The sequence below is a fragment of the Canis lupus genome, chromosome 18 (assembly GCF_048164855.1).
Source record: "Canis lupus baileyi chromosome 18, mCanLup2.hap1, whole genome shotgun sequence".
NCBI lineage: Eukaryota > Metazoa > Chordata > Mammalia > Carnivora > Canidae > Canis > Canis lupus.
The window spans coordinates 21,533,461-21,558,176 of NC_132855.1; the positions used below are offsets into that span (position 1 = coordinate 21,533,461).

At 37.7% G+C, this 24,716-nt stretch overlaps 2 protein-coding genes across 28 annotated transcripts; one reads left to right on the forward strand and one right to left on the reverse strand.

Annotated features, from left to right (window-relative positions):
* Positions 1 to 1,493: 1,493 nt before the first annotated feature.
* CBX3 (chromobox 3) lies at positions 1,494 to 13,230 on the reverse strand. Of its 14 annotated transcripts, none has more exons than XM_072783707.1 (8): positions 13,089 to 13,230; positions 12,489 to 12,659; positions 10,946 to 10,997; positions 7,929 to 8,071; positions 5,421 to 5,583; positions 4,522 to 4,584; positions 3,163 to 3,257; positions 1,494 to 2,821 (listed from the first exon to the last, which is right to left on the reverse strand). In XM_072783707.1, the coding sequence occupies exons 3-8, from the start codon at positions 10,967 to 10,969 to the stop codon at positions 2,695 to 2,697; spliced, it is 615 nt and encodes a 204-aa protein (XP_072639808.1). In that variant the 5' UTR covers positions 10,970 to 10,997; positions 12,489 to 12,659; positions 13,089 to 13,230; the 3' UTR covers positions 1,494 to 2,694. The 14 variants fall into 14 exon arrangements, with proteins under 14 accessions (XP_072639808.1, XP_072639807.1, XP_072639809.1 ...); XM_072783706.1 differs by having other exon boundaries at positions 12,489 to 12,867; positions 13,089 to 13,130; XM_072783708.1 differs by lacking the exon at positions 13,089 to 13,230 and adding an exon at positions 12,757 to 12,867.
* A 20-nt stretch (positions 13,231 to 13,250) lies between these two features.
* HNRNPA2B1 (heterogeneous nuclear ribonucleoprotein A2/B1) lies at positions 13,251 to 23,465 on the forward strand. Of its 14 annotated transcripts, XR_012010818.1 has the most exons (14): positions 13,318 to 13,539; positions 16,385 to 16,420; positions 16,518 to 16,628; positions 16,821 to 16,967; positions 17,205 to 17,415; positions 17,546 to 17,647; positions 17,728 to 17,808; positions 18,487 to 18,549; positions 19,861 to 19,980; positions 20,230 to 20,352; positions 20,983 to 21,065; positions 21,912 to 22,140; positions 22,431 to 22,568; positions 23,120 to 23,465. XR_012010818.1 is itself a non-coding variant. In XM_072783699.1 (12 exons), exons 1-11 carry the CDS (start codon positions 13,534 to 13,536, stop codon positions 21,042 to 21,044), a joined length of 1,062 nt encoding a protein of 353 aa, XP_072639800.1. In that variant the 5' UTR covers positions 13,318 to 13,533; the 3' UTR covers positions 21,045 to 21,065; positions 23,120 to 23,465. The 14 variants fall into 14 exon arrangements, 8 of the variants coding, with proteins under 8 accessions (XP_072639802.1, XP_072639801.1, XP_072639806.1 ...); XR_012010820.1 differs by lacking the exon at positions 16,385 to 16,420 and having other exon boundaries at positions 13,251 to 13,539; XR_012010817.1 differs by lacking the exon at positions 21,912 to 22,140 and having other exon boundaries at positions 13,315 to 13,539.
* The last annotated feature ends 1,251 nt before the right edge of the window (positions 23,466 to 24,716 follow it).

Below are 24,716 nucleotides of genomic sequence, written 5' to 3' on the forward strand. Positions count from 1 at the left end.
TCTTCAGGGGTATTGATGTCCATCTTGGGGTTAAAAAAAAATCAGAAATTTTCATAATAATATCTAACAAAATCTGTTAAAGACCTTACTATAAAAATGACAATGAAAATGAGGAAAATTTAAGACTATCCATACAACTTCAACTTCAGGATGGGAGAAATATATTTAAACAAGATAGGAAATCCAGAAGATGCAAAAACTGACAAGACTTGACCATATAAAAATTTTAAAAAGGTACAAAAGATACCATTTATCATGTCAAAATATAGACAATGGGAAAAAATATTTGCAACACAAAATTAAGTGTTAATATTCTTACTACAAGAACTCCTACCAATTAAAAATGTTTGTGAAGTTGGCAATTTATAGATGAGGAAACAGAAACAGTCATTAAAAGCATGAAAAGAAAGTTCAGAAAGATCACAGACCTGACAAATTAAAACATGAAACCATCAGACTGGCTAAGAAAAAAAGTAAGATCAGTATTATTATAGTACACTGAGTATATATGATAATGGTGACCAATGGGGAGAATAATCACTGCAAGCTTAACTTCAGTAATATATTGAAATCTATCCATTTAAGGGCCACTATACATTTTATGTAAGAATGTTCACTACATTAACAGCAAGAAAACTACAAATAACCTACCTACAGCAGTTGGTTAAGTTGGGGAACCATCATAACAGCAGCCAGCTGTGCTACTGAAAAGATAAGGAAACAGATTTTGCCACTAGAACCTTGAGAAAGAACCAGTCCCGCGGATACCTTTTCAGGTCAGTGAGACAAATTAGAGTTCTGACCTCCAGAACCGATAATAAATGTGTTGTTTAAAGCCATTAAGCTTGATGCAATTTTTTACAATAAGAAACATACAACATAATAAGGGACAATACAAGTAATAGGAGGACAATATTGTTTCCAGAAATGCCCTTACTAAAGTTTAATATAGGGGCCATCAATTTCTGGTACAAACAGGGAGTTCAGTACCATCTATGAACCCATTGCTGAGAGCAATACTCAGTACATAAACATAAATAATAAACACCTTAGTATAGGTAAGATTTCCTTTTTTAAAAGTTTTGTAAATTGAGGTATAAATTGGTATATTACCTATCAGTTTCAGGTATACAACATGATTAAATATTTATATTGCAAAATGATTTCTCTGTAAGGGTTTTGGAAAATTAGTAGAAATGTGTCCATCACAGCCGACCAGTCCTATCAGAGTAACTTTTTTCAGGTGGCAGTTTCAACAAACTAGATTCTAAGTATTAAAATTTCAGTTTATTGAAGCAGATTCCTCTCAGGCATCAAAGAAATTAATTCTCATTTTTGTGGAAATACATATTCTAATAAGTTTGAAACTGCTCAGCTCAAAAGATCTAAGATATGGATTCTAATGCTTTAGTGTTATTTATAAACATGAAGAGGACTCAAAGGTGGTTCTACTCCCACTAGAAAGACAGATTTTAAAGAAAAGTCTAATCACATAAAGGAATATAAAACTATTTATTGACCACTGTTTACCAGTATTTACAATAAAGTAAACAATATACAGTTGGATAACATTCTGACTACAAAGTTATCGTTTTTCCTGGTTTCTGCTGAACCAGTAGTTCAAATACTGAGAAGATTGAGCCTACATGTTAGGAATGAGTTGGGGTGAAGAAAAAACATGCAGGTCAAAAATTTGGATTATAGAAGTCTGTCCACCCATTTACTCCAGCAGGTGCTAAATTGCAAACATTTCTAACCACCTGGTTATGATCAGGTTCCCATGAACGAAGTCTTAGACGCTCCATGAATCATGACCTTTTAGTCAATACAGCACACAAGGGTTTTCAACTTCTTGAAAAGGAATGGTTCACTAGAAGGAACCTTTAAATATCCATTTAACTAAGTTTTGCTTACCTAATTAAAGTACACCAAAACTTGTCTAGTTTTGCCCTCTGGGTGGGGAGGTTGTTGTTGGTGATTAAAATTTTCCTTTCAAGGATCTTGCAAATAAACTTGCATTTATGTGACTGTAACTAGGGATATGGATTCTGATATGGCTGCTTTTAAATTGTCCAATTTAAACTCTCTACATATATTTAAATTGTCCAATTAATTACAAAATTTGAAAGGTTAAGGCTTCAGGAAAAATTTCAATGTAACTTTAAGTGATTTATTTCTTAAGTTGCTGAAAATGATAGCATCCCAGAAACATGGCCTTATCCATGGTTATAAAATGCTGTTTTTGTTTTGGTGAATGTTTCAAAAATAACAAAAAGAAAAAAAAACCACTTATGTATGTACTTTTAAGTATACACACAAAAAGCCCTAAATAAACAAAAAACCCAGAATGGTCCTTAGGCATATAGGAGTTAAACACAAATTCTGACTGAGTAACAACTATGAAGATTTCCCCCAACATTTAGAAAAGGTGTTCTCTGATGCAGGGGGATAATATGCCATGGTCTCAAATATTCTTTTCTGATAAAGGAAACAACTACAGAAAGCTTTTATTTGTTCAAAGTAACCAGTGCTATAGATGCAAAAAACCCCAACAACTCCCCCAATACTACTTCAAAACAAACATATCAAACTTGATTTTCATTAGAATGTTATTTCTTCACACTAATAAACCAAAAAACAAAGACCCAGATTTTATATATATATATAAATATATATAAAAAGCAACGCAAACAATTATTGAGCTTCATCTTCTGGACAAGAATGCCAAGTTAGTCTCTCTTCATAAAATGCAATTACGATCTGAGGACACTTCATATTTGCCTCTTTTGCCAGCACCAAGTCTGCCTCATCTGAATCTTTCCTGTTGTGAGGAAAAAAAAAATGTTTAGTCAAAAGTCTCAACTGTTTTTGGTCAACTGAGAATGTCTCACTTAAAAAATAAAAAATCATCATAATTTAATCAAAAAGTGCTTCAAGAAGGGTTTTGTGATCCTTGTGGCTGTGTTCCAATAAAACTACATTATTCAGAACAGGCCAATCTTTGGTTTAAAAACGAAAACAGCAAAGGACTAGAATTGTCTTTTCAGCTGATATTCTCTAATGATGAAAACTATGAAACCTTTTCTAGAAAAGGCTTTACAAGTGTAAAAAAAAAATCTATTCTTACTTTTAAAAAAGGACAGCAATCATCTGTACACTTACCATTTCATGAGAAACATTAATTCTCCACTGCTGTCTGTGGCACCAATTATTCGTTCAGGATCAAGACCTCTGGCAAAGCCTCTTGGTTTATCAGCCTGATTAAAAGACATTAAGTGACTATTTACATAAATGTTTCACGCATTTTCCATATTACAAATGAATAACAACTTTCAATTTGTTTTCATGAAATATAGCTTTCAAATGAAAGTGAAAAAGAAAGGACAGGAGAAAGAACCCTTATTTAGAACTAAAACACACTGTAATTTCCATTAACCTTGCAAGAAAAAACAAATCCAGATTATCTACAAATATTGTGAATCTCAAGGCAAGAAAAATACCTTTCTTTATCCTAAAATATCAAAAGACAGAATTCGGTAGGCACACAAAGAATTAATCCCTTTATTTCTGCTAACTCATCAATAATGATAAATTCTTTAAAGTATTTCAAATCACTTTTAGGAATTAGTTTAAATTACCCACATTTTTAAAAGCACACACAAAATACAATAGCAATAAATAAAAACTTCAAAACTCAGATTAATCAGTATTGTAATCAATGTGTATTATAAGAAACCTTAAAAAATACTTAGCATAAACCAGTGGTTCTAAATTTTGATGTCTGAGGACCCAACGGGGGTCCCTGAGACCTTTGATGGGTGTCTGTTCATCTGCAAGGTCCCCTCCTTTCATTTATCTTTGGCTTTAGATTATCTTCATTTGCCTTCACCAAACAATGTAAGACAGAAAATCAAATGCAGAAGTAGAACTCTTAAGCTAGACACTGAAAAGATTTGCAAAGATGCAAAATGCCACTCTTATTTTTCATGAAAAGTTATGAACATTCAATGCAATTTGTCATTCTTTACCAACTACACAGATATTTTAGAAATTTAATTTCTGATAATTAGTATTGATGGTCATACACATACAAATAAAAGTTCTCTGGGATTCTCAGTAACACTCCAGAGTTTTGAAGGGGTTCTGAGACCAAAAAAGTTTGGGAACTGCTTAGATTAATAAATCTCTTCTCCCTACTAGACTTTTTATGTCAATATCCCAGGTTCTGGAGTCAGATTACCTGGGTTAGAATGAGGACTCTAACCTTTACTGTGTGGCTTTGGGCAAGTTAATCAAGTTAATCTCTTTATGGTTTCAGGTTCATTACCTATAAAACAGAAATACTACTACTATTGGTCTCAAAGACACTTTATAGTACATAAAATGCAAATTAGGTTATGTAGAACACTGCTGTGCACATTGTAAGGGTTCAATGTAGGGTAACTACTGTTATTAAATAGCACTTCTGTTGAATATATGGCTGACTTTCAATTTATGCATATGGATTCTTAACATTGTTACCTTTTCGCTTTGGCTGCTAAAGCATCCAGAACCAAATTTGTAGTCAACCTCTCTGCTTCTCATCTGGAAAATGGGGATAATACCTATAATCTTAGCAGACCTGCCATGAAGATTTAACAGATTATCTATAAACTACTTGACATCTACTTCAAATGATCAAATTTTAAATCCAAAGACCTTATCAATGAATCTGTATTTTAGGTTTAGTTCTTAATTCAGAATCAAGACCCTTTCCCAAATCGCCAGCAAACACGGTAAATACTATCTGTTTTGGAGTTGAGAGTATAAGCAAGGAGTTATGTGTTTTGCCCAAAGCCACGGAGACATTCGTGAAGCAAAGACTGGATCAAAATACTCCTGTAGTGAATGAACCAGCTATCTCAACTCACACCACAAAAACATGAAAAAAATTTCTATTACCAAAAATTATATATTTCAAAATAAAAATGTTGTTTGGCAATACTCTGACAAAAAACAAAGAGCACATGTGAGAGTATGTTCTGTTGGTCAATGCCACTAACAGTGCATAATCAGGATGTGCTATGTGGATTGTTTTTACTGTATTGTAAGGGATTGCAATGATCTAATCTTTGCGTTCATTGTGTTTAAGAAGGCCAATCCAGGATCACAGGAAATGGGTCTTATCAGGATCAAATCCATGAATCTACTCAAAATAACACTAGCACAACAATTTAAGTGGTTTAAGCGCTTACTGAACACTTCTATGATGCAGGCTAGATCATGCCTATCCTTTTTGTCCTAAATATTAAACATTTTTTAAAAAACTTTTAAATGATTTTAAGACTATCTGAATTTTTAAAAGTATTTTAAAAGTATTTTAAACATCAAGCCATCAACCTTTTACAAAGCCAGTCTGCTGGGCAGTATTTTATACTTACAGCATCTCTTTTCTTCTTTGATTTGCTATCATCAGATTCACTGTCAGATAAAGATTTTCTTTTTGTACCATCTTTTTCTTTACCAGCTTTTTGAGAATTAAGAAATGCTTCAATTAACTCTGGACAATCTAAATTTTCTTCAGGTTCCCAAGTATTGTCAGCACTGGGTTCAGTTTAAAAAAAAAAAATTCAATTAAATATGATTCATTGACATCATCTACATTCATTTAAAATATATCTGAAAAAAGTCTGCCGTATTGGAGATGCTTACCATTTCCTCCCTAGCCCCATATTCTTTTGAGAGAATCTTCCTATACTTCCTGTATAAGACTCCAATAAGTCAGCAGTCTACTGTATTACTTCCAAGTTAACTGTACCTGACTCTAGCAAAATAATTGCAGCAAATATTTTTCCAAGTTACACAGACAGCCCACTTCAGAATTTCACTGCAAAGGCTTTTTAAAAGTGAGGATCCCCAATTCCCACCCTAAATTACTTTATCAGACCAGGTGGACTACGCCTCCAGTTGGGACCTCCAACACCCTGTCTGAAAACACAAAAATTCTCATGTGAGACAGTTATTTTCAATTTCTGCTGGTGCTGAAATTGGGCAGTGATAAAAAGCAGAGGCTGGCAACTGAAAAGTCAAATCCAGCTTTTGTATGTTGGATAAACTAAGAATGTTCTTTACATTAATTGGTTGGGGAAAAAAATCTCAAAATGATTAAAGGAAATTTGAATTTCAGGTCCCATAAACAAAATACCATTAGAACACAGCCATGCTCATTTGTTTAACATAGTGTCTACTGCTGCCTTTGTACCATGTGCAGAGTTGAGTAATTTTGAGATCTTCAGCCCACAAAGCCTAAAGTATTTACTACATGATTATTTAAGAGAGAAGTTTGGCAACCCCTGATATAATGCTGAGATGGCCATTTTCATGTGTTTTTCAGAAGGACCAGAAAGTAAACAAGTATCAATTACTAAATATGAAAGTTAGGTAAGCCTACACTAGTGAGAAAAAGCACTTAAAAAAAAAAAAAAATACAACTCTATGCTCAATGTGGAGCTCAAACTCACGACCCCAAGATTAAGAATAGCATGCTTTATTGACTGAGCCATCCAGGCACCCCCTAGGCTTGCTACCTTTGTGTTGTGCTCTGATCAAAGTCTTCACAGAACAAGAAAGAATGAAATTAATCATTTTAGAGATGTTGAAAAAGAAAGATACTGTTAACTTCTGGTTACAACTGGGGTGTTTTGATAATGTGGAGACACTAAAACTGGCAAACCTGAAATCAGAGGATACAGGAGAACCAAAGAGTTGAAGTAGAGCCTCCATTTTATAGCGTTACTCTCATTATAGACTTGTGTATTACCTAACACATTGTAATGCACATAGTAGGTTCTATCATAACTAAATGGCCTTAAGTTTGGGAGAAAGGAGAAAAAGAGCTAAGTTTCTTAACATTTTGATGGGCTGGACAAAGACAAACAGCATTTAATGTCTCATGAGATTCCAAAACAAACAACAAAAAACCTATCATGTGAAGGTAATCAATTCTTTGGAATACTGGTTAAATATAATTTTAAAATAGTTCAGACTTTGTTCTGCTATCTGCAGGACATTTTTCTAGTGGCAAACTATGAACTTACATACTTTCAAGCTCAACTAAGGACACTGGAAGTATAAAATAAATCTTTAATCTTCCACTCAACTTGTAATTCCCAAAATGCTATGGAGGCAGCTTTAAATGTAAATGGTGGGGCAAGTAGTAGGTAACAGATATTTGAAGCCTGATTATTTGACTAGCAGGCTCCCCCATCTTCACCATGCTCAGAAAACTATTGTCTGTCTCTAGCTATCCATTTTCAGTATGTCACAGACCACAGGGCCTTGCTGTTTTATGGTATAAAGCAGAAGAATCCAAGTAGATTTAGCAATTTATAAAAGTTAAGTCTAAGAAAGGAATTTCTGCATGAGTTATTCACAATACTACTAACAAAAAGTAGGAGAGCAATTAGTAACAAGGAACACATAAAAAGAACTAAGGAGCTTAAAAATGCCCCCATCACTTCCTAAAGAGATTAGGACACAGTAAACCTTAAGTACATAGTGTTAAGTCCTGAATGACAAGCACTTTTTCCTAACACCCATCAGTCTACCTTACATATATATATATATAGCTTCAATATTTTTATTGCCCTCTGTATTTAAAAAAATAAGATCAATAAAATATTCTAATTAATACATAAAACGCATTACATAGTAAACTGCACTCCTATAACTTTAACTCCAAGGCAATCAACTCATTTCAAATCTGCTTGGTTACAATTACAGGCTAAGTATGTGCCTGTTTTTTAAACAGATTTCAAATTTCCCTGGATCAAAGATGTCTTTATATGTAAACCAATCTATGAAGAAACTGATTTTTAAAACCTGACTAAAAGCAAATTTTAAATGTCAGTGTGTGTAGTTAAACATAATAAGAGCACCAGGTTTCTTACTCTGTAAATCCCTTCCACTTCAGGAAATACTCCACCTTCCCATTCACTACACGGCGGTCCAGTACTTTTTCCACCACAAATTCTTCAGGCTCCGCCTCTTCTACCTTTTTACTCTTTCCATTCTGTTTCTTTCCCATTTTTTGCTAAAATAAAACAAAAGAGAGATTTAAGAAACATTTTCTTTTTAAGCTTTTAAGTACATTTTTAAGGCTAAATCATTTACTTTATTGTTACGTTTGACATCTATAATTTTTACTTCTATATCCCAGGGCAGACACATTCTGAAAAGATAAAAATCAACAGATAATAAAAAAGGAATATTTAATTCCATTTTAGTTCACACCTATCACCCACCCCTCTTTGCTGAAATAATACAGTAAAAAACAAGATCTAGAAAATACTGTTATTTTCTCTAAATTAATGTCTTATCTAGTGTACAAAACCACATGTACTGGAGTTTGCACTCGTTTTAATTACAACACAGCAACAAACAAGTAGAAGGTATTAGAGAATGATACAATGAGAGTAAATATTAATGATAGGGCTTATTTAGTGAACCACAGTTCCATTAAAACTACAGCCCCAAACACTAATAACCCCCTTTCTCAGTATAAACACCAATGTTAAAAGTCTCGATTATACAGAAAGAGGTTAAGTGCAGAATGAAAACACAGTTCAGAATCCTGAGACCAATTGCAGAGTCAACTAAGGAGACCATGAATAGGTTAAAATGGACACTACTATTGTTCCATAATTTCTGTATAGATCACACGGAACAAACTTATACTGTCTCTTGAAGAGGCCAAAATACGGGATCATTTTAATTTTCTAATGTGAATATCCTTTTTTGTCAAGAGTCTAAATTTTGTAAATTCAGCTTAAACCAGTTTTTTGGTTTTTTCTTTTTATGTAACACTGTAAGAAAAGCCAAAAGACCAAGCTAAAACCATGACTTTCCACTAACTCATGAAAACTGAAAGCAGATAAAACAAAAAACTGAAATTGTTAATTAGAAGAGACTAAAAGTGGAAAAATCTCAAATGTTATTTTAATTTTAAAATAATTTCAGGAGTGCTATTAAAAAAACTTAATTACCTAGCCATTAAAATCACCTCTCAATACAGCATACAAGCAGAAAAGCAACAATAGCAATACCTCAAGACTGCAGAAAGATATTATGTATTTCGAAGTGTATACTCATAAAAAATTAAAATTATCTAGAATTTAATATAACCAAGTAAACATCTGATTTTGTTGGATATCATCTCCAAATCAGGCCTTACAATTTTTTTTCTTGTAATTTTTATTAGTCAAGATACTTGGATATTGCAACCAGTCAGAGCTTTTGCTTCTATACAGTACAAGGAATGGTACCAAAAGAAAAACTGTTGCACATGAAGACCTATTAGATACTGATCCTAAACGATAAATTAGCTCTGCTCATGAAGGTAAGAGATTAATAAAGATGGTAACAAAAACACAGAAAGTGAAAACAAACACCAATAAGATAAAAAAAAAAAAAATCCTTGGCACAAAAAATGAAGGATTTGCTGTCACACTCATAAGCTAAGTTACAATTACTCACCCTTTTCTTTTCAAAAGAAAACTCACCCACTTTCCCACCTAAATTAACACATCTCATCTCTCAAAATGAAAAGTTAGATTAAGAAAAACTTTGAAAATTGTTAAATTATAATCTTTAACAAAGAATGTAACAGACACTGAGGACTATCAGAACTGTTTGCCAAAGCAAAAGCAGCATCTATGTTTGTTTTCTGTATCTCTATTCATCCTCAATCCTCAAAGCCTCAGGGACAGCTAATTCCTTCTCCCTCCAATACCTGAAGGCCACAGGTAACCATACAGCCAATTCAATTATCTATCTACGCTCTGGTTTACCACTTATGGAATTTGAAGGACAGTTCAATCCTGAGGGGGCACAGAAAATGCTTTGTGTTTTCCACTGATGCTTTGATGGCAATCGTTTGTGCCACAGACTCTGTATTTCTTATTTCAATGTTTCCCAAGATATTTGAGTTACACGTGCAACCTAAACCTAATGATAGCAAAAATTAAAAACCAAACCTGTGTTTTTTGTGTGAAACTCAAGGGGAGAATATACAAACCCAAATCAAAGGTTTTGCTTTATGTAGATAGTAAGTACTCACCTTTAACAGGATTGCAATTATTAATGAAATGTGTTAAAATCACTGTGAGAACCATTAAGTCTGGAATTTCGTGATTTTTATGTGACTCTTTCACAGTGTTTTAAAAAAGTCTGAACTTGATGGCTGAACATACAAAGGTCTTTCCACATTCATGGAACTTTTAATGAAGTGCAAAAATGCAAACTTGTGGTTTAAGAAAGTGGAGAGAAAAAATTGCTCAAAATATCCAGATCTAGTCCTCTCTTCTTCCTGGACATATATGATTTTGTTTACTCTGTATTTTAAAAAGTTGCAAGGATTTGAATTTAAGGCATTTATGTATTTTAGAATAATCAAGTTTGAAATAGAACATGAAGCAAAGTAATTCCAAAGATTGAATGACCTTTGTCCTAATCTAGGTGTCTTAAGACACCTGTTCTTTAAACTTAGCAATACTGAAAATACTTTTCTCTAGAATTCAGTATAGGGTGATTTAGGGACCGTTATGCCAACGAGCAAGGGCTCTACAGCATTGTATGCCTATGCTTCTAATCCTTCTTCCATGTTGCAAAAGATTATTTTTATTTCAAGACAAAAACACTCTAAAATTCATGGCGCTATCCTCTCAAGATTTGGTTTCTTTAAAAGGATTAAGACACTATTAAGCCAAGGCAGTATCTCTAAGTAATGATTTCATTTTTGCCTCTAACTCTCCTTATTACAACACTGGGGTGGGGAGGGGGTGGGGGGGGGAAGGGGACTGGGAAATACATGTGGATGTAAATATCTCAACCACAGAGATGCAAAGTTATAATCTTGGAAAAAAATTGGAGTTAGATCCTTACATATTTTAGGTTTTAATTAACTTACCAATGTAGTTTTATTGGAGGCCATTTTTTATTGCAGACTTGAAGAGCTATTACTAGAAAAATGCATGACAGTTAAATAGAAGTTTGCACGACAGAAAAAAGGTAGCTAAACACAAGTTTTGTTTGGATTCCAACCCCCACCTATGTATCATATACCGTAAAACTTGTACTCAAAATCCAGAGATGTAAATTTGAGTTCCTGCATTATTAGTGATCTATGCTTGCTGATACATCAGTGTTCTCACCAAGTGGGTCTAGAAAACCTTATTGGGTACAATGGTTTCTGAGACAGTTTTACAAAAGGAAAAATAGCAAAAACATTGTTTCCAATCTAAATCCCACTTAAGTCATAGCCAGCATCTAAAAAAAAAAAAAAAAAAAAAGGCCAAATATTTTGGTTCAAATTCGACATGATCATCCAAACACAGCGACAAATTTTCGTGAATTTTCCCTCTAGACCTTTTAACAATCCAAAGAGGCGCCTATATAACCCCAACTTGGTTTCTTAAAAACCCTCTCCCTTTCTAATCACTAGTTTAAAAACTGAGAAAGGGGGAAGAAAAAACAAACATACCGAGATGCTTCAGTCCCATTTCGTGCCACTTTTAAAAAACAAACCACCTCTTCTATCCGCGCCCCGTAAGCCCCACCCTGCTTAGCAAGGCCCGAACGCCCGGCCCCCGCCCCCCCACCCGGGAGCGCGGGCCTCGTGGTCAGCCCATCCGCGGGGAGAAACAAAGGCCGCGGCCCGGGGGCTCAAGGGCACTGCACCACCGGGCCCGCGGTCTCCCCCACCCGGCCGCAGCCACGTAACGGAGCGGCCGCCGCAGCCCCGGGACAGCGGGCCGCGCTGATGCGGGGAACGCACCGCCCTCGCAGGAGGCCCGAGTCTCCGACCCGCGGCCGCGGCGGGGAGGGCCCCTCAGCGAGCTCGCCGATGGGGGAGGGGAGAGGGAAATGCGCTTTGTCTAGAAATACGGAGGCTGTCGCCGCGGCTCTCTGCCCTCCGAGGACGGTCTCGGTCCCCCCCTCCCCCCCCACGAACTCCGGGCGCAGGCCCAGCGCCAGGCCCGCCGCGGGGTCTCCGCTCGCCTCCCCGCTGCTTCCCGCCGGCTCCCCACTCGGGGTCGGGCGGGGAAGGGCGGGAAGCAGGCAACTGGGTGCGGGGGAATCCCCGGGGCGCAGGTGGTATTTTAAGCACCGCCACCGAGGGGACAGAGAGAGAAAGAAAGCCACCGACTTCACCGCCTCCGAGCTGCTCCGGGTCCCGGGTCTGCGGCGTCTCCGGCCCTGCGCGCCTCAAGCTCCAGCCACATCCGAGGGGGAGGGGGCTGGGGCGCTGCGCGACGGGCAGCCGCTGGAGGGAGGGGGGAGGGGAGGCGGTGGTGGCACCGCCCACGCCGGGCGGCCGCGAGGGGCGGGGCGGGGCGGGGCGGGCGGGCGCGCGCGCCCGGCGGGGGGAGGGGCCGCGCGCCGCGCCCGCCGGGAACCCGAGCCCGGGGGCAGGTGGGAGGCGGCGGCGGCGGCGGCGGCGCGGCACTTACCGTTCGCGGCGTGGCGCCTGGTGGTCCCCGGAGGGGAGGGAGAGGGAAGCAGAGGCGAGGACGGTGGCCGATCTTCTAGACGGAGGCGTTTCTGTTTGGCAGCAGCAGCGCCTGGCGCCAAAACCGGGCTCCGCCCACTTCCTCGCCCCCAGAAGCGGGTGCCTCGGAACGCTAGGGGTGAGGGAGGGAAGACAAACTTGGCGGGGGCAGCCGGGAGCTGAGGGGAGAGGCCGCCTCGCGCCACCCTCTCCAGAGACCTCTCCCGAACCGAAGGGGTCTACTCCCCGGGACGTTGGCCAGGGTCAGCTCGGCGGAGCGTGAAGTACGACGTGTTGACTAGAAGTCGCTTCGGGTGTTTCCGGAAGGGGCCGAGTCAGTCCTGAGCGCGGGGGGCGGGGGGGGGGCGGTTAGGGGAGGAAAGTCCCCGGAGGGAGGCTACAAAGATTGTTCTGGCGGGAGACCCGGGGGCGGGGAGCGGCGCGGATTATCGGAGGCTTAACAGTAGGGACCACCCCCCGGGTTGAGGGGGGCAGGACTTTAGGGCCGTGCGTTAGGCTCCTCCCGGCAGCGTTAATTTCAAACTGCGCGACCGTTTCTCACCTGCTCTGCGCTAAGGCGGGGGCTGGCTCCAATTCCCTGAAAGAAAAATACGCAGCACTCGAGCCTTCCGCGATTCACGGAGGGCACTTGCGCAAGTGACGTCAAGCACCGCTACTGGCTGCCGGGGGGGGAGGAGTACGTAGCTGGCGTAAGGAGGGCGTAGAGCGTTCCCGCCATTGGCGGCGGTTAGGGCGTTTACGCAACGGCCTGACGTAGGGGAAGACGCGTTAGTCGGGGGGAAGGTTCTAGAAAAGCGGCGGCAGCGGCACTAGCGGCAGTAGCAGCAGCGCCGGGTCCCGTGTGGAGGTGCTCTTAGCGGTGTTGTTTCTCGAGCAGCGGCAGTTCTCACTACAGCGCCAGGACGAGTCCGGTTCGTGTTCGTCCGCGGAGATCTCTCTCATCTCGCTCGGCTGCGGGAAATCGGGCTGAAGCGACTGAGTCCGCGATGGAGGTAACGGGTTTGAAATCAATGAGTTATTGAAAAGGGCATGGCGAGGCCGTTGGCGCCTCGGTGGAAGTCGGCCGCCCGCCTCCGCCGGAGAGCGGCGGTGAAATTGGGCCGCTTCCAAAGCGGTTCGCCTCAGGATGTTTTTGGAGAGGGTTCGCTGGCCGGGGCCTGATTGAACAGCGTCTTCCCCACCCTTAGCCTGCCGGCGCCATTTCCCTTTGCTGGGGGTGGGGGATGGGGAACTTCCACATGGCGGACGCAGCCCTTCTTCGGCGAAAAGTGGGGCGCGGAGGCGGGAATTCTGACTCCCTCTTGAAAGCACGCTGATTTGGGGGGCCCGGCCTCCCCGCGTTTTGAGCTTTTCGGCGGGCTTCGGCTCCTCCTGAGGGAGGCTGCGGAGCTTCCCCTCCCCCCCTCCCCTCTCCCGGGAACCGGATTTGGCGGCCGCCATTTTCATTCCATTCCTTCCTCGCAGCGTTTTTCTTTTCAACCTCTGGATTCTGCTACTTTGCTTCTTTTATCGAAGAATTAAAGTGGTTAACTATTTTTCTTTCTTTTCGGGCCACTTTCATGCCGTTTCGAGGTGGATTACGAGTGTTTTGTGAGCTTGGATCTTTAAAAGTCCTGCGCACCTCGTTAGAGGCTCTTTCCCTTCCCCTCGATGAAATGGCGCCATTGCGTTCAGAAGCCACACCGAAGAGCGGGCGGGTGGGGGAGTCGGTTCCCCGGGGCTGGTTCGCCCTGTTTAAGAGGAGGTAAAGCCACCCATGGTGTCGGGCCCAGTTTTAAGTCGAGCCGTACCACAAAGACAACATTTCGTCTTCCAACCCCTGTTTTTTGTTTTTTTTTTTTTTTTTTTCCTGAGTAACGGTTTTATCTGGGTCTGTGGTGGTTAAAAAGCTAGTTGAGTCACAGGAAACTTTAAAAATAAAAATTGGGAGCCATTAAGTGAGTACCGATTGTGGGTGGCCGTGGGGAAGGAGGTTTGGGGGAGGGTGTCGGTTTCACAATTTATTTTCCTGAAGGATTTCCTTTTGAATTGTAGGATTTATTTATGTTTTTAAATAGTACTTTTCCTGGGAAAATTAATCTTTACTACCTAAGACTAGAGGTACTGGCGATAAGGTAGAAATTAAAGAGGAAAGTGAAAAATGATTTTTTTTTTCCTTTAGTTTGGTTAAAACGTGGCTCAGTCCTTCGTTACGAGAAACGACTGGGCCACCATGTATTTGAACTTTGTCATTTGCTTTTCTCATCTATGTTTGCTATGATGGTTGATGATTACATTGATAAGAATAAGGTCTCGAGCGAACGGGGCCTGATTGGGTATTTTCTTTGACCTTAAGCACACTTATAAAATAACTTTGTTTGTAATCGATAGTGGACATCGGGTAAGTTTGGAAAAAAAATGAGGTAAGTAATGAATTTTGCCTTTTGTTAGTGATGTGTAAAAATTATTGTAAATGTGCAGCTTTTAAAAAATGCGTAATTTGGGTTGTAAAAGACCAAGTTACGCTAATTAAATAAGTTACTTTTAAGTACCAATGTCAGATAATCGTTTAACGGGCTATTTTTGAGTGTTTTAGGAGTTTGATAGGTTTTTTTGACCTTTAAAATTTTTCACGATTTTGGGAACTGTGCAGGGAAGTCTAATTGAATGCTTATCACGTTATTTTTTGAGCTGTTGGGGAAATTTTCATGCATAGAGGAAGAAATCACAACGGAGTTAGCTGTAATACTATTTGCTGATAATTATTTTCTGTTGTATGGAAAGTCATATTTGACCTCTGATTTGTATTATACACTCACTTAGTTGCTTCTAGACGTTATAATTTGTTGTGGTATCTGAATATTTAAAATTTTTAACCTAGGTATGTGAAAGTGTAGCAACCCATTTTTTCTTTTAATGACAGCTGAAAATATAGGGCTGTTGATGTATTTGCTTGGTGGTTTATAGGGCTTAAAATTTTTCAGCCCAGGTTTCCCACACACACACTTGTAAAATCAGAGACATTTGTGCTGTGTAGTTTGCCAGATGGCCTTTAAGGCCAGTACACCTGAGTTTTTGAGGGGGGAGTTTCTTCTTCAATGAAGTGTAAATTGTACAGAACTACTAAGTAGTTAGCAGTGAGCATTTAAAGTTTAACGGTTTTTGATTATAGCAAACATTTTACTGCATTTTATAGTTTAGTGTAATGATCTGTGTTCTGTAAATACCAAATCTAAGCGCCTACCAAAAAGCAGGTATGTTAAATTTTTAAAGCTCCAAATACCCACTGTTGGTCATAAAAACTTTTGTTCCATGGTCAGAAAAAAGGCAGATTTTATATAGATATTTTGGTATATACATTGATAAAAGTTTTCATCATGGAGAGAGTGGGGTATGAAGGGAAAGAATGGTTTTTCTTAGCGGTTTTTTTTTTTAATTGAGATACAATAGAATCACCGCCAGAGGGAGCAATAAAGGGAAAGTAAATGTCACTGTTAAGACACTGAATCCTGATATGGTAAATTACACGCTATAAGTAAAGCAACAGTTTTAATGTTAAACCGTATGTTTATAATGCGTATTTAAAAGCCAGTTCTTTGTTTTGAGTAATAGGACTGCAGCTTTTTATAAAAGTCATTTAAACCTTCAGTGACCAATGACTAGGTTTGTTCCTCTCTTCCGAAAGTTTGATAAAGGGATGTTAAATTTATTCAAAATAATGTCGAGTAAATTTAGATCAAGCATTAATGATTTTGAAACTTGTGTAGATCAACTGGGGCAATTTTTTTGGTGTAACACAACTAATATGCAGTTTAACATATGGTTTAAATTTGATGTAAGTTTTTTTTTTCCCCCCAGAAAACTTTAGAAACTGTTCCTTTGGAGAGGAAAAAGGTACTCTGCCAGCAGGTCACCTCATATTTAAGAATTTAATTTCCTGCATACAAAGAGGAAATGTAAATAAAAATTGAAATGGTGTTTTCGTTTGCAGAGAGAAAAGGAACAGTTCCGTAAACTCTTCATTGGTGGCTTGAGCTTTGAAACCACAGAAGAAAGTTTGAGGAACTACTACGAACAATGGGGAAAACTTACAGACTGTGTGGTACGTTAAATACAAAAGTACTTCCAGATACTAGTCTTTAAACTGTTGGGCTACTGGGCTTAATGAGATGATGAGTAGATGACTGTGAAAATCATTTGAATGTGTTCATTGTGAAACCTGTAAAGTCTTTTAAATACGTAGTTCATAACAAGTAGTGAGATGAGATGCTAAAGTTTCCCCCTTGGTTTTAAGGTTATGAGAGATCCTGCAAGCAAAAGATCAAGAGGATTTGGTTTTGTGACCTTTTCATCCATGGCTGAGGTTGATGCTGCTATGGCTGCAAGACCTCATTCAATTGATGGGAGAGTGGTTGAGCCAAAACGTGCTGTTGCAAGAGAGGTGAGAAAGAACGTTTTGAATCTTGCTGAAGTTGTCGGTTTTCTACTCTCTGATTTTTCCCTAGATTTACATAGTTATCAAAAAGCTGGGTTATTGTCATAAGTTACTGTCTTACCTGATATTTTATCATAGTATAGATGTCACAAAGATGGTACCATCTGTGGTACTGAGAGTGTGCCTTAAATCATGTTTTGGTTACTTTTGTTAAAATGATTTTTTTTCTCCCCATCACTTCAGGAATCTGGAAAACCAGGGGCTCATGTAACTGTGAAGAAGCTCTTTGTTGGTGGAATTAAAGAAGATACTGAGGAACACCATCTTAGAGATTATTTCGAGGAATATGGAAAGATTGATACCATTGAGATAATTACTGATAGGCAGTCTGGAAAGAAAAGAGGCTTTGGTTTTGTTACCTTTGATGATCATGATCCTGTGGATAAGATTGTGTGTAAGTATCTAAACTTAGATGTGTGGCTCTTTACATAGTTTTAGATTTGTTAACTATTAAAAGATGAATTATACAAGTTTCCTGTTGGTAAAGAACGTTGGCATAATGGAGTGAAAATTTTTCATTGCAGTGCAGAAATATCATACCATCAATGGTCATAACGCAGAAGTAAGAAAGGCTTTGTCTAGACAAGAAATGCAGGAAGTCCAAAGTTCTAGAAGTGGAAGAGGAGGTAATTTTTAACACTCATTTAATTATTCATTTAACTATTCAAATTAACACTTGTTACTAACGTGGGTATTTATACTACAGGCAACTTTGGTTTTGGAGATTCTCGTGGTGGTGGTGGAAATTTTGGACCAGGACCAGGAAGTAACTTTAGAGGAGGATCTGGTAAGATCAAGTTCTAAGTGCAAGAATGGTGACTATATGCTCAATTAAAAACTCAACTTTGCTGAATTGGATTTAGAAAATCTTATTTTAAAGAATTATTTCAACACTTCAGTAGATTGTATTTTGGTGTGGGATATTTTGAATTGGCCAGGTAAGAGGAGATGGTTAAAAACCTAATCTTATAAGTTGTAATCCAAGATAATGAATTGATTGGAGTGGTCTCTCTTTTTTTTTTTTTTTTTTTTTAAAGTGATACTGTGACTAACCTCCCCCCCCCCCCCCCAAAATGGGGGTATTCCTGAATGGGAAGTGAAGGCTTTGTGTAGACTTTAAAAGGTCTGTATCAGTTAAATGGTTTTTGTCCTTAGGTTTAAGATATAATTGAATTACTACTGTAACCAGATGGCAAAAGAAAAACTATTCCTGCCTCCATCCAAGGTCATTTTGCACATAAACAGAATCTCTTAAAATTGAGTCCGGGCCCCCAAAGGAGACAACTACCTTGTGAGATTTAATTATGTACACTTCTATTTTAAGGATAAAGTAGTAACAATATTACAGCGCAAAGAGTGGTTCCTAATTTCAGTTGGAGGTATTAATAAAGAATGCAGAGAAAGAAAGGGTAAGAAATTGGGGTGAATAGGGTGTAATTTTTTGATGATTTTATGTCTTTAACAGATGGATATGGAAGTGGCCGTGGATTTGGGGATGGCTATAATGGGTATGGAGGAGGACCTGGAGGTCAGTTTTTCTGTGTTTTAGTTTATGTGCCTTAAAAGATTTAAGCGCTACATGTTTAATTAAGTGTATACATTAATTTTAAGATTTTGATGTTTTATCTTTTGTAGAGTTTAGGTCATAGTGGTTCAATTACTTGGCTATTCCTTTGTAATTTGCATCTTAGTTGTATATCTTATGGAAAGAGTTTTTCCTTATTGTGTTAGTACAGGTCGCAAAATCATTTGGGAGGATTTTAGTAGAGAATTTAAAGGTGCTGTCATGCTATCCCATTGTTCCTCAAGCAAAGGATTATATACAGATGTATTCTATATGCTATTTTCCTGGAAAACAGACCAATAGCTATGAATCATGGTCAACACTAAAGGGAAACACATGTAAGATAATTGGAATATCTTAAAATAGTCCCTTACCAAGATAAGTCCCCCCAAGGTAATTAGTAAGAAGAAAAGTCACTTAAAGACCTTCCTAAAAATGCACAGTTGTATTTCGGGGCCCGGCTAAAGTTGTGAGCCACTCTTCTTTAATAAGTAGTGAATTTAGATGTATATTCTGTTGGAGTACAGGAAAGTTAATACTTGCTGACACAAGTCCTAATAAGAATGCTGTATTAAAAACTGAGCCTAGTAATAGATCTAATTGCTGGTTTTGATAATCCTTAAGCATGACTAAGTAATTCCTATGTCTTAACTACTTCAATTTTGCTTTAAAATCCAAATATTAATTTGGTATTAGGAGTAAGACAAGTTCTTCTGTTTCAATAATTTGACTTTACCTTTTTTTTTTTTTTAATTTTGTGCAAGTTTGCTAATTTCTGGTCCTCCCCCCATTTCTACTCAGAAGAAGGGTGTAGTGGGCACATTTTTAAGAAACCTGGGAATTCATGGGGGAAAAAAAACCCTATGAAACTAACTTATCTTTTGGACCAGTAGGGGTGTGTCAGGCTTTTTTATCCTGCTAACCTATGCCTTTTGTCTGCCCCCACAATCCTTACATGAAATAGAAATGTTTCAGGATATCAAGAGAATCCTTAATGTCTTTATTCTTAAGGGAGAGCTGTGGCATTGCAGTAATTCATAAAGGTTTCATCCAGTTGATTGTGAACCAGGTGTTCCCTGCCCCTAATTTTTTTTTTTCTTTTTACCAAGGATAGGTAACTACTCTGCCCTTGAGGCTATGAAGGAAGAGATTTCATAGAACAAATATTTTGCTTATAAGAATATGTGTTTTGGAAAACTGGAAATGGGTTTGATAAGACAGTTCAAATGCCATTGAAAATATTAAGTAATTACTTAAAGGCTTATTTTATAATAGGTGGCAATTTTGGAGGTAGCCCTGGTTATGGAGGAGGAAGAGGAGGATATGGTGGTGGAGGACCTGGATATGGCAACCAGGGTGGGGGCTACGGAGGTGGTTATGACAACTATGGAGGAGGTAATTCACCTGCAACCTTTATGTGGGAATTTGGATTGAAATTAATGACTTTTAACACATGAGATTTTCGTTTCAATGTTGTCAATAGTTGTCTTAAAATGTAGAGTTGTAGATAGGTGTCTTGCATTTATTCTGATGATTGTTTCTGTGGGAGATTTGTCCTAAATATGCTTACCATGTATTGCTGGTTTAATGCTTCAACGTTATTTTGGAAATCATTATGCAAAACCTATTCCAATTTTTTCACAGGAAATTATGGAAGTGGAAATTACAATGATTTTGGAAATTATAACCAGCAACCCTCTAACTATGGTCCAATGAAGAGTGGAAACTTTGGTGGTAGCAGGAACATGGGGGGACCATATGGTGGAGGTAATTTATTCTACAATTTTTGTGTTTAATCACTCATGATTTAAGAATGGAAGACCTCATTGCTAGTTTGTGTAACACTTCCATTATAACTGTTAACTGAAATGGTGGGTTATTCAGTGGTTTTAGAATATTTAGGATTTGGGAAAGTAGGTTAGACCTTTCAGATGGAGGGCTCTTTCCTTGGCTAGAGAAAGCCAAAGAAAATTGAGCACATTGCAAGTTGTATAAAGTTCTAGGAGTTCTGTCTTTGAAAGCCAATTTAGTGTGAATATCCTGAATTCTTATTCAACGTATTTCAGGTCTTGAGAAAGTTTGCGGTAGTCGAACCAAACTTTTTTTTTAATGCATCTTGTGCTTGATATATTTTTAATCCTCTACTCCAACTGATTGTGGTGGACAACCCTCTAAAGGAATCACAGTAAAATGTTCTCAGGTGTGTAAGGGCAAAATTAAACTTTTTGTGAGTCTGGATAATCTCCCAAATAATAGGTTAGCTAGAAGTAACAGGTTAAGAATTGCACGGTTTGAGGAGTGTATGTCTATAAAATAGAAATCAAATATAGGTAGTATTAGGTTTATTATGGAAAATGGAAGTAAGTTTGCTTTCTTTTGCTGTTTCAATAATTCTAGGAAACTATGGTCCTGGAGGCAGTGGAGGAAGTGGGGGTTATGGAGGGAGAAGCCGATATTGAGCTTCTTCCTACTTGCCATGGGTAAGTAGCTTTTGAGTTTTACATTATTATTGTCTTGGGAGATCTAGCTGCCAGGAGTAAAAGCTTTTTAGGATCATGTTATCTTTCCTTAAAATCTGGTTAGATGGATAATTTCATAACCTATTTTTTTTTTACTCTTTACTTCTGTTGAAACAGGCTTCACTGTATAAATAGGAGAGGATGAGAGCCCAGAGGTAACAGAACAGCTTCAGGTTATCGAAATAACAATGTTAAGGAAACTCTTATCTCAGTCATGCATAAATATGCAGTGATATGGCAGAAGACACCAGAGCAGATGCAGAGAGCCATTTTGTGAATGGATTGGATTATTTAATAACATTACCTTACTGTGGAGGAAGGATTGTAAAAAAAAAATGCCTTTGAGACAGTTTCTTAGCTTTTTAATTGTTGTTTCTTTCTAGTGGTCTTTGTAAGAGTGTAGAAGCATTCCTTCTTTGATAATGTTAAATTTGTAAGTTTCAGGTGACATGTGAAACCTTTTTTAAGATTTTTCTCAAAGTTTTGAAAAGCTATTAGCCAGGATCATGGTGTAATAAGACATAACGTTTTTCCTTTAAAAAAATTTAAGTGCGTGTGTAGAGTTAAGAAGCTGTTGTACATTTATGATTTAATAAAATAATTCTAAAGGAAATTGTGTAATTATAGACTTTTTATTTTAAATAAGTTAAGGAGTGGGTAGTATAATTAAGGTCCATTGCAAAGCTGTTGTTATATTTGTGTAAGATAAATGCTGGTCAGATAATAAGTGTGTTGTCTGCAATTCATCAGGATTAAATTATCTAGATAACTTAAGGGATATCTCTGCAAAGAGAAACACCTTTTTAGATCTTTTAGATGCTGCTTCTTCAATGCAAGGAAAGGAAATAACCCCAGCGAGGTACTCTTCAGGGATACAGGTCTAGTACAAGAGAACTCTTGACGGCTACTAAGTTCAGCCAGTCTTAAAAAACTGCGCTGTTTCTACAAAGCTTTAACTACAGTAGTTTATAAGGATGACAACGAAAGCTGAGGGTGTAGAGCAAAATAGTTCTAAGCTTCAGTTAAACTTCTTTAGGTAAGATCTTATTTACTTTTCCTTTCTTAATTTTCCTCCCCAAAAGATAAAACTAATACTACTCTTCAATGGTCTTTCAGTATAGTGGTTCTCATGTAGTTTAACATAGCTATAAATTTGAGTTTAACAATTTATAAACTCAAGAGAATAAACCCTGTTTTCCAATCTGTCATTTACTTAAATTATTTTGGTTGTTTTTCCCCCCTTTTTTTCCTTCTTTCCCACCCCCTTCCCCTTCTATGAAGATTCAGGTGCTTAACATATCATTTTTTTCCCTGCTGGAATTTTAGCATTGCTATGAACCATGGACACGTATATTCTGCTGCCACAAAGACTGTAAAGTGCTTCATTTCAACAGCTGAGGCGCAAGCCAAGTGATCATTAATAAAGCTTTTCTTGGTTCCTTCAGTGGTGTTGGTAGTAAAATGGTAGGTAAAAGTTAGGCTGCAAGTTCAATAAATCATGAAATTACCCATCATTACACCCTTGTGTATTCACGTTTCTTGGATCAAGCATTTTGAGTGAACTAGTGGTTTTTATTAAAAATAAAGACATTTTGTTCTTCTGTTATATGGTTGTTCTAGTTTTATATCCTTATCAGGATCAGGCTCAGGAGAAGGTAGGGTAAAATGGTTGAAACTGTTCCAGATGGTAGTTTATACTTTTAATGAATAAAGTGTCTACATTATAAATCCTGTATGTATCCAGTACTAAATATTTGGGTTTAAATATGGTAATTCTTTCCCAATCCCCTACCTTATAGGAGAGATGTAGGTTGGCTGCTGAAATTCTTTTCTTAGATGTCATCAGAGTTTGATTTGCCTGGCTTTATTGCCTTTTCAGGAATGTGATAATCAGGGCATATTCTACTGTATGCACCAGTGAGTCTTCTTTGATCCTAAGACCACCACTGAAGTTGTTTAGGTTCTTTGGACAAACATGATAAACTTCTTCAGATACTTTTTTTTTCCTTTGGCAGGAAGGTGTCTTGCTGCAGGTAACTAATGAAGAAGTGGTCAACCACAGAATCTTCAAGAAATAAGAAATTCTGTACCATCTGAAAGTAGTTCTTGTTGGTGCCTTCATTTAAAAAACAAAAAGCACTTTAAGATTAAAGGGAAATGTTTTCTGATAAAATACAAATTTCATTTAGTTACAGGTTCTTAATATAAAACAATTACAAATTGAGTATTGTTTGTAAAAGAGTAACATCAAATAAGCTAGAGAGAGAAATGTATCATGTTTTAAAATAGGTTTTGTGAGTAGACAGATTAAAATTCTATTTTAAATATAAAGTTTATAAAATAAACACTTTTGTATTCAAATACTTGGTGTAATGTTTACACATAAAATGTGTGAATCTTGTTCTATAAACATGCAGTTGTCTAAAAGATTGCCATCCCCTAGATTTTTAAAGCAGTTTCACAAAGCTATGCATATTGCCATTTTTCTTTCAGTATTGATAGTCAAATAAGAAACGCATTGTGGACATTATTGGCTGTCCCTAATAAAATGCCATTCTTTATATACTGTACATTCAGCGTTTGAATACTGCTCTAGTTTTCTGGCTTTAACTTGTATGTTTAACATTGCTGGTGGCGTTTTTTAAAAATATTTAAAAAGCTAGAGTTGTCCCAATTAAGTTGACTACAAAGCACTGAGAATCTGTTAGTTCTCTCAAATGTCAATTGCCTTCATGTGCATTCTAAGTTAGTTTCAGTGGTTGCCTTTTTAAAGGGTTAAACATGGTTGGACAGACCATAACAACAAGAAAGTGACTTTCTTACTTGGAAATATTTACCAGAAATAATTTAAAGATAGTAAGGTTGACGTAATAATTTTTTTTGCTTTAATAATGAGGTATCTTTACAGGTAAGTCAAACTGATGATGGTTAAAGATGAGCTAAGCTGTTGCTTAAGATGCAGTACCTGCATCCATCGACTTACAAACTTTAGAATACTTGTAAATATAGGTAAATATTATTGAAGGTTTTAAAATTGTCCAGCTCTACCAAGACCTCAAACTTGGAAGAAGGTAAATCAAGTTTGTATAACAACCAAACTTTAATCCGGAAAAATAAATACAATACACAATAGGCTGAAATGAATCGGCTTCCTGCAACTAAGTAGGTAACGTTGAACAATCAACAAAGGCATTTTCCCGGTGTGTATATTGTATACTAAGCTGTTGGTAATTTTTAGAACCTTAGGTTTAAGGTAGCTTATAAGTTTTTTCCTAAAAGAAGGAAATAACATTCTTTAGCATATACTTCTGCATCATATTTCTACACCAGGCTTAACCCTTAACCTCAGTACTTAGCAATTTGGAGCAACAATGAATTCGTTACTTTACACAGTATTTGCAAGTCCAACAACTTAGCTGTGTGATTCTGACTAAAGCTCAAGGTTGCATTTAGGAGAAACTTCATAGGGCATATGGACAGAGCTGGCAACTTAGTATTGGCTATTTTTCTTTCCCTATAGTTGAACTATATCCCAAGAGCAATCACATACTGTGGATGGAAGGGGTTTACTTGTAGGATTACTGAGAGGCAAGCATTTTTAGGAGCCATCTT

Coding starts and splice junctions, on each gene's coding strand:
- HNRNPA2B1 (XM_072783699.1), top strand. Junction 17,416..17,545: donor TCCTGTGGATAAGATTGTGT/GTAAGTATCTAA, acceptor TTTTCATTGCAG/TGCAGAAATATCATACCATC. Junction 19,981..20,229: donor TTATGACAACTATGGAGGAG/GTAATTCACCTG, acceptor ATTTTTTCACAG/GAAATTATGGAAGTGGAAAT.
- CBX3 (XM_072783707.1), bottom strand. CDS start 10,969: ATGGCCTCCAATAAAACTACATTG. Junction 8,072..10,945: donor CCTCCAATAAAACTACATTG/GTAAGTTAATTA, acceptor GTTTTATTTTAG/CAAAAAATGGGAAAGAAACA. Junction 5,584..7,928: donor AAGTGGAAGGGATTTACAGA/GTAAGAAACCTG, acceptor AACTGAACCCAG/TGCTGACAATACTTGGGAAC.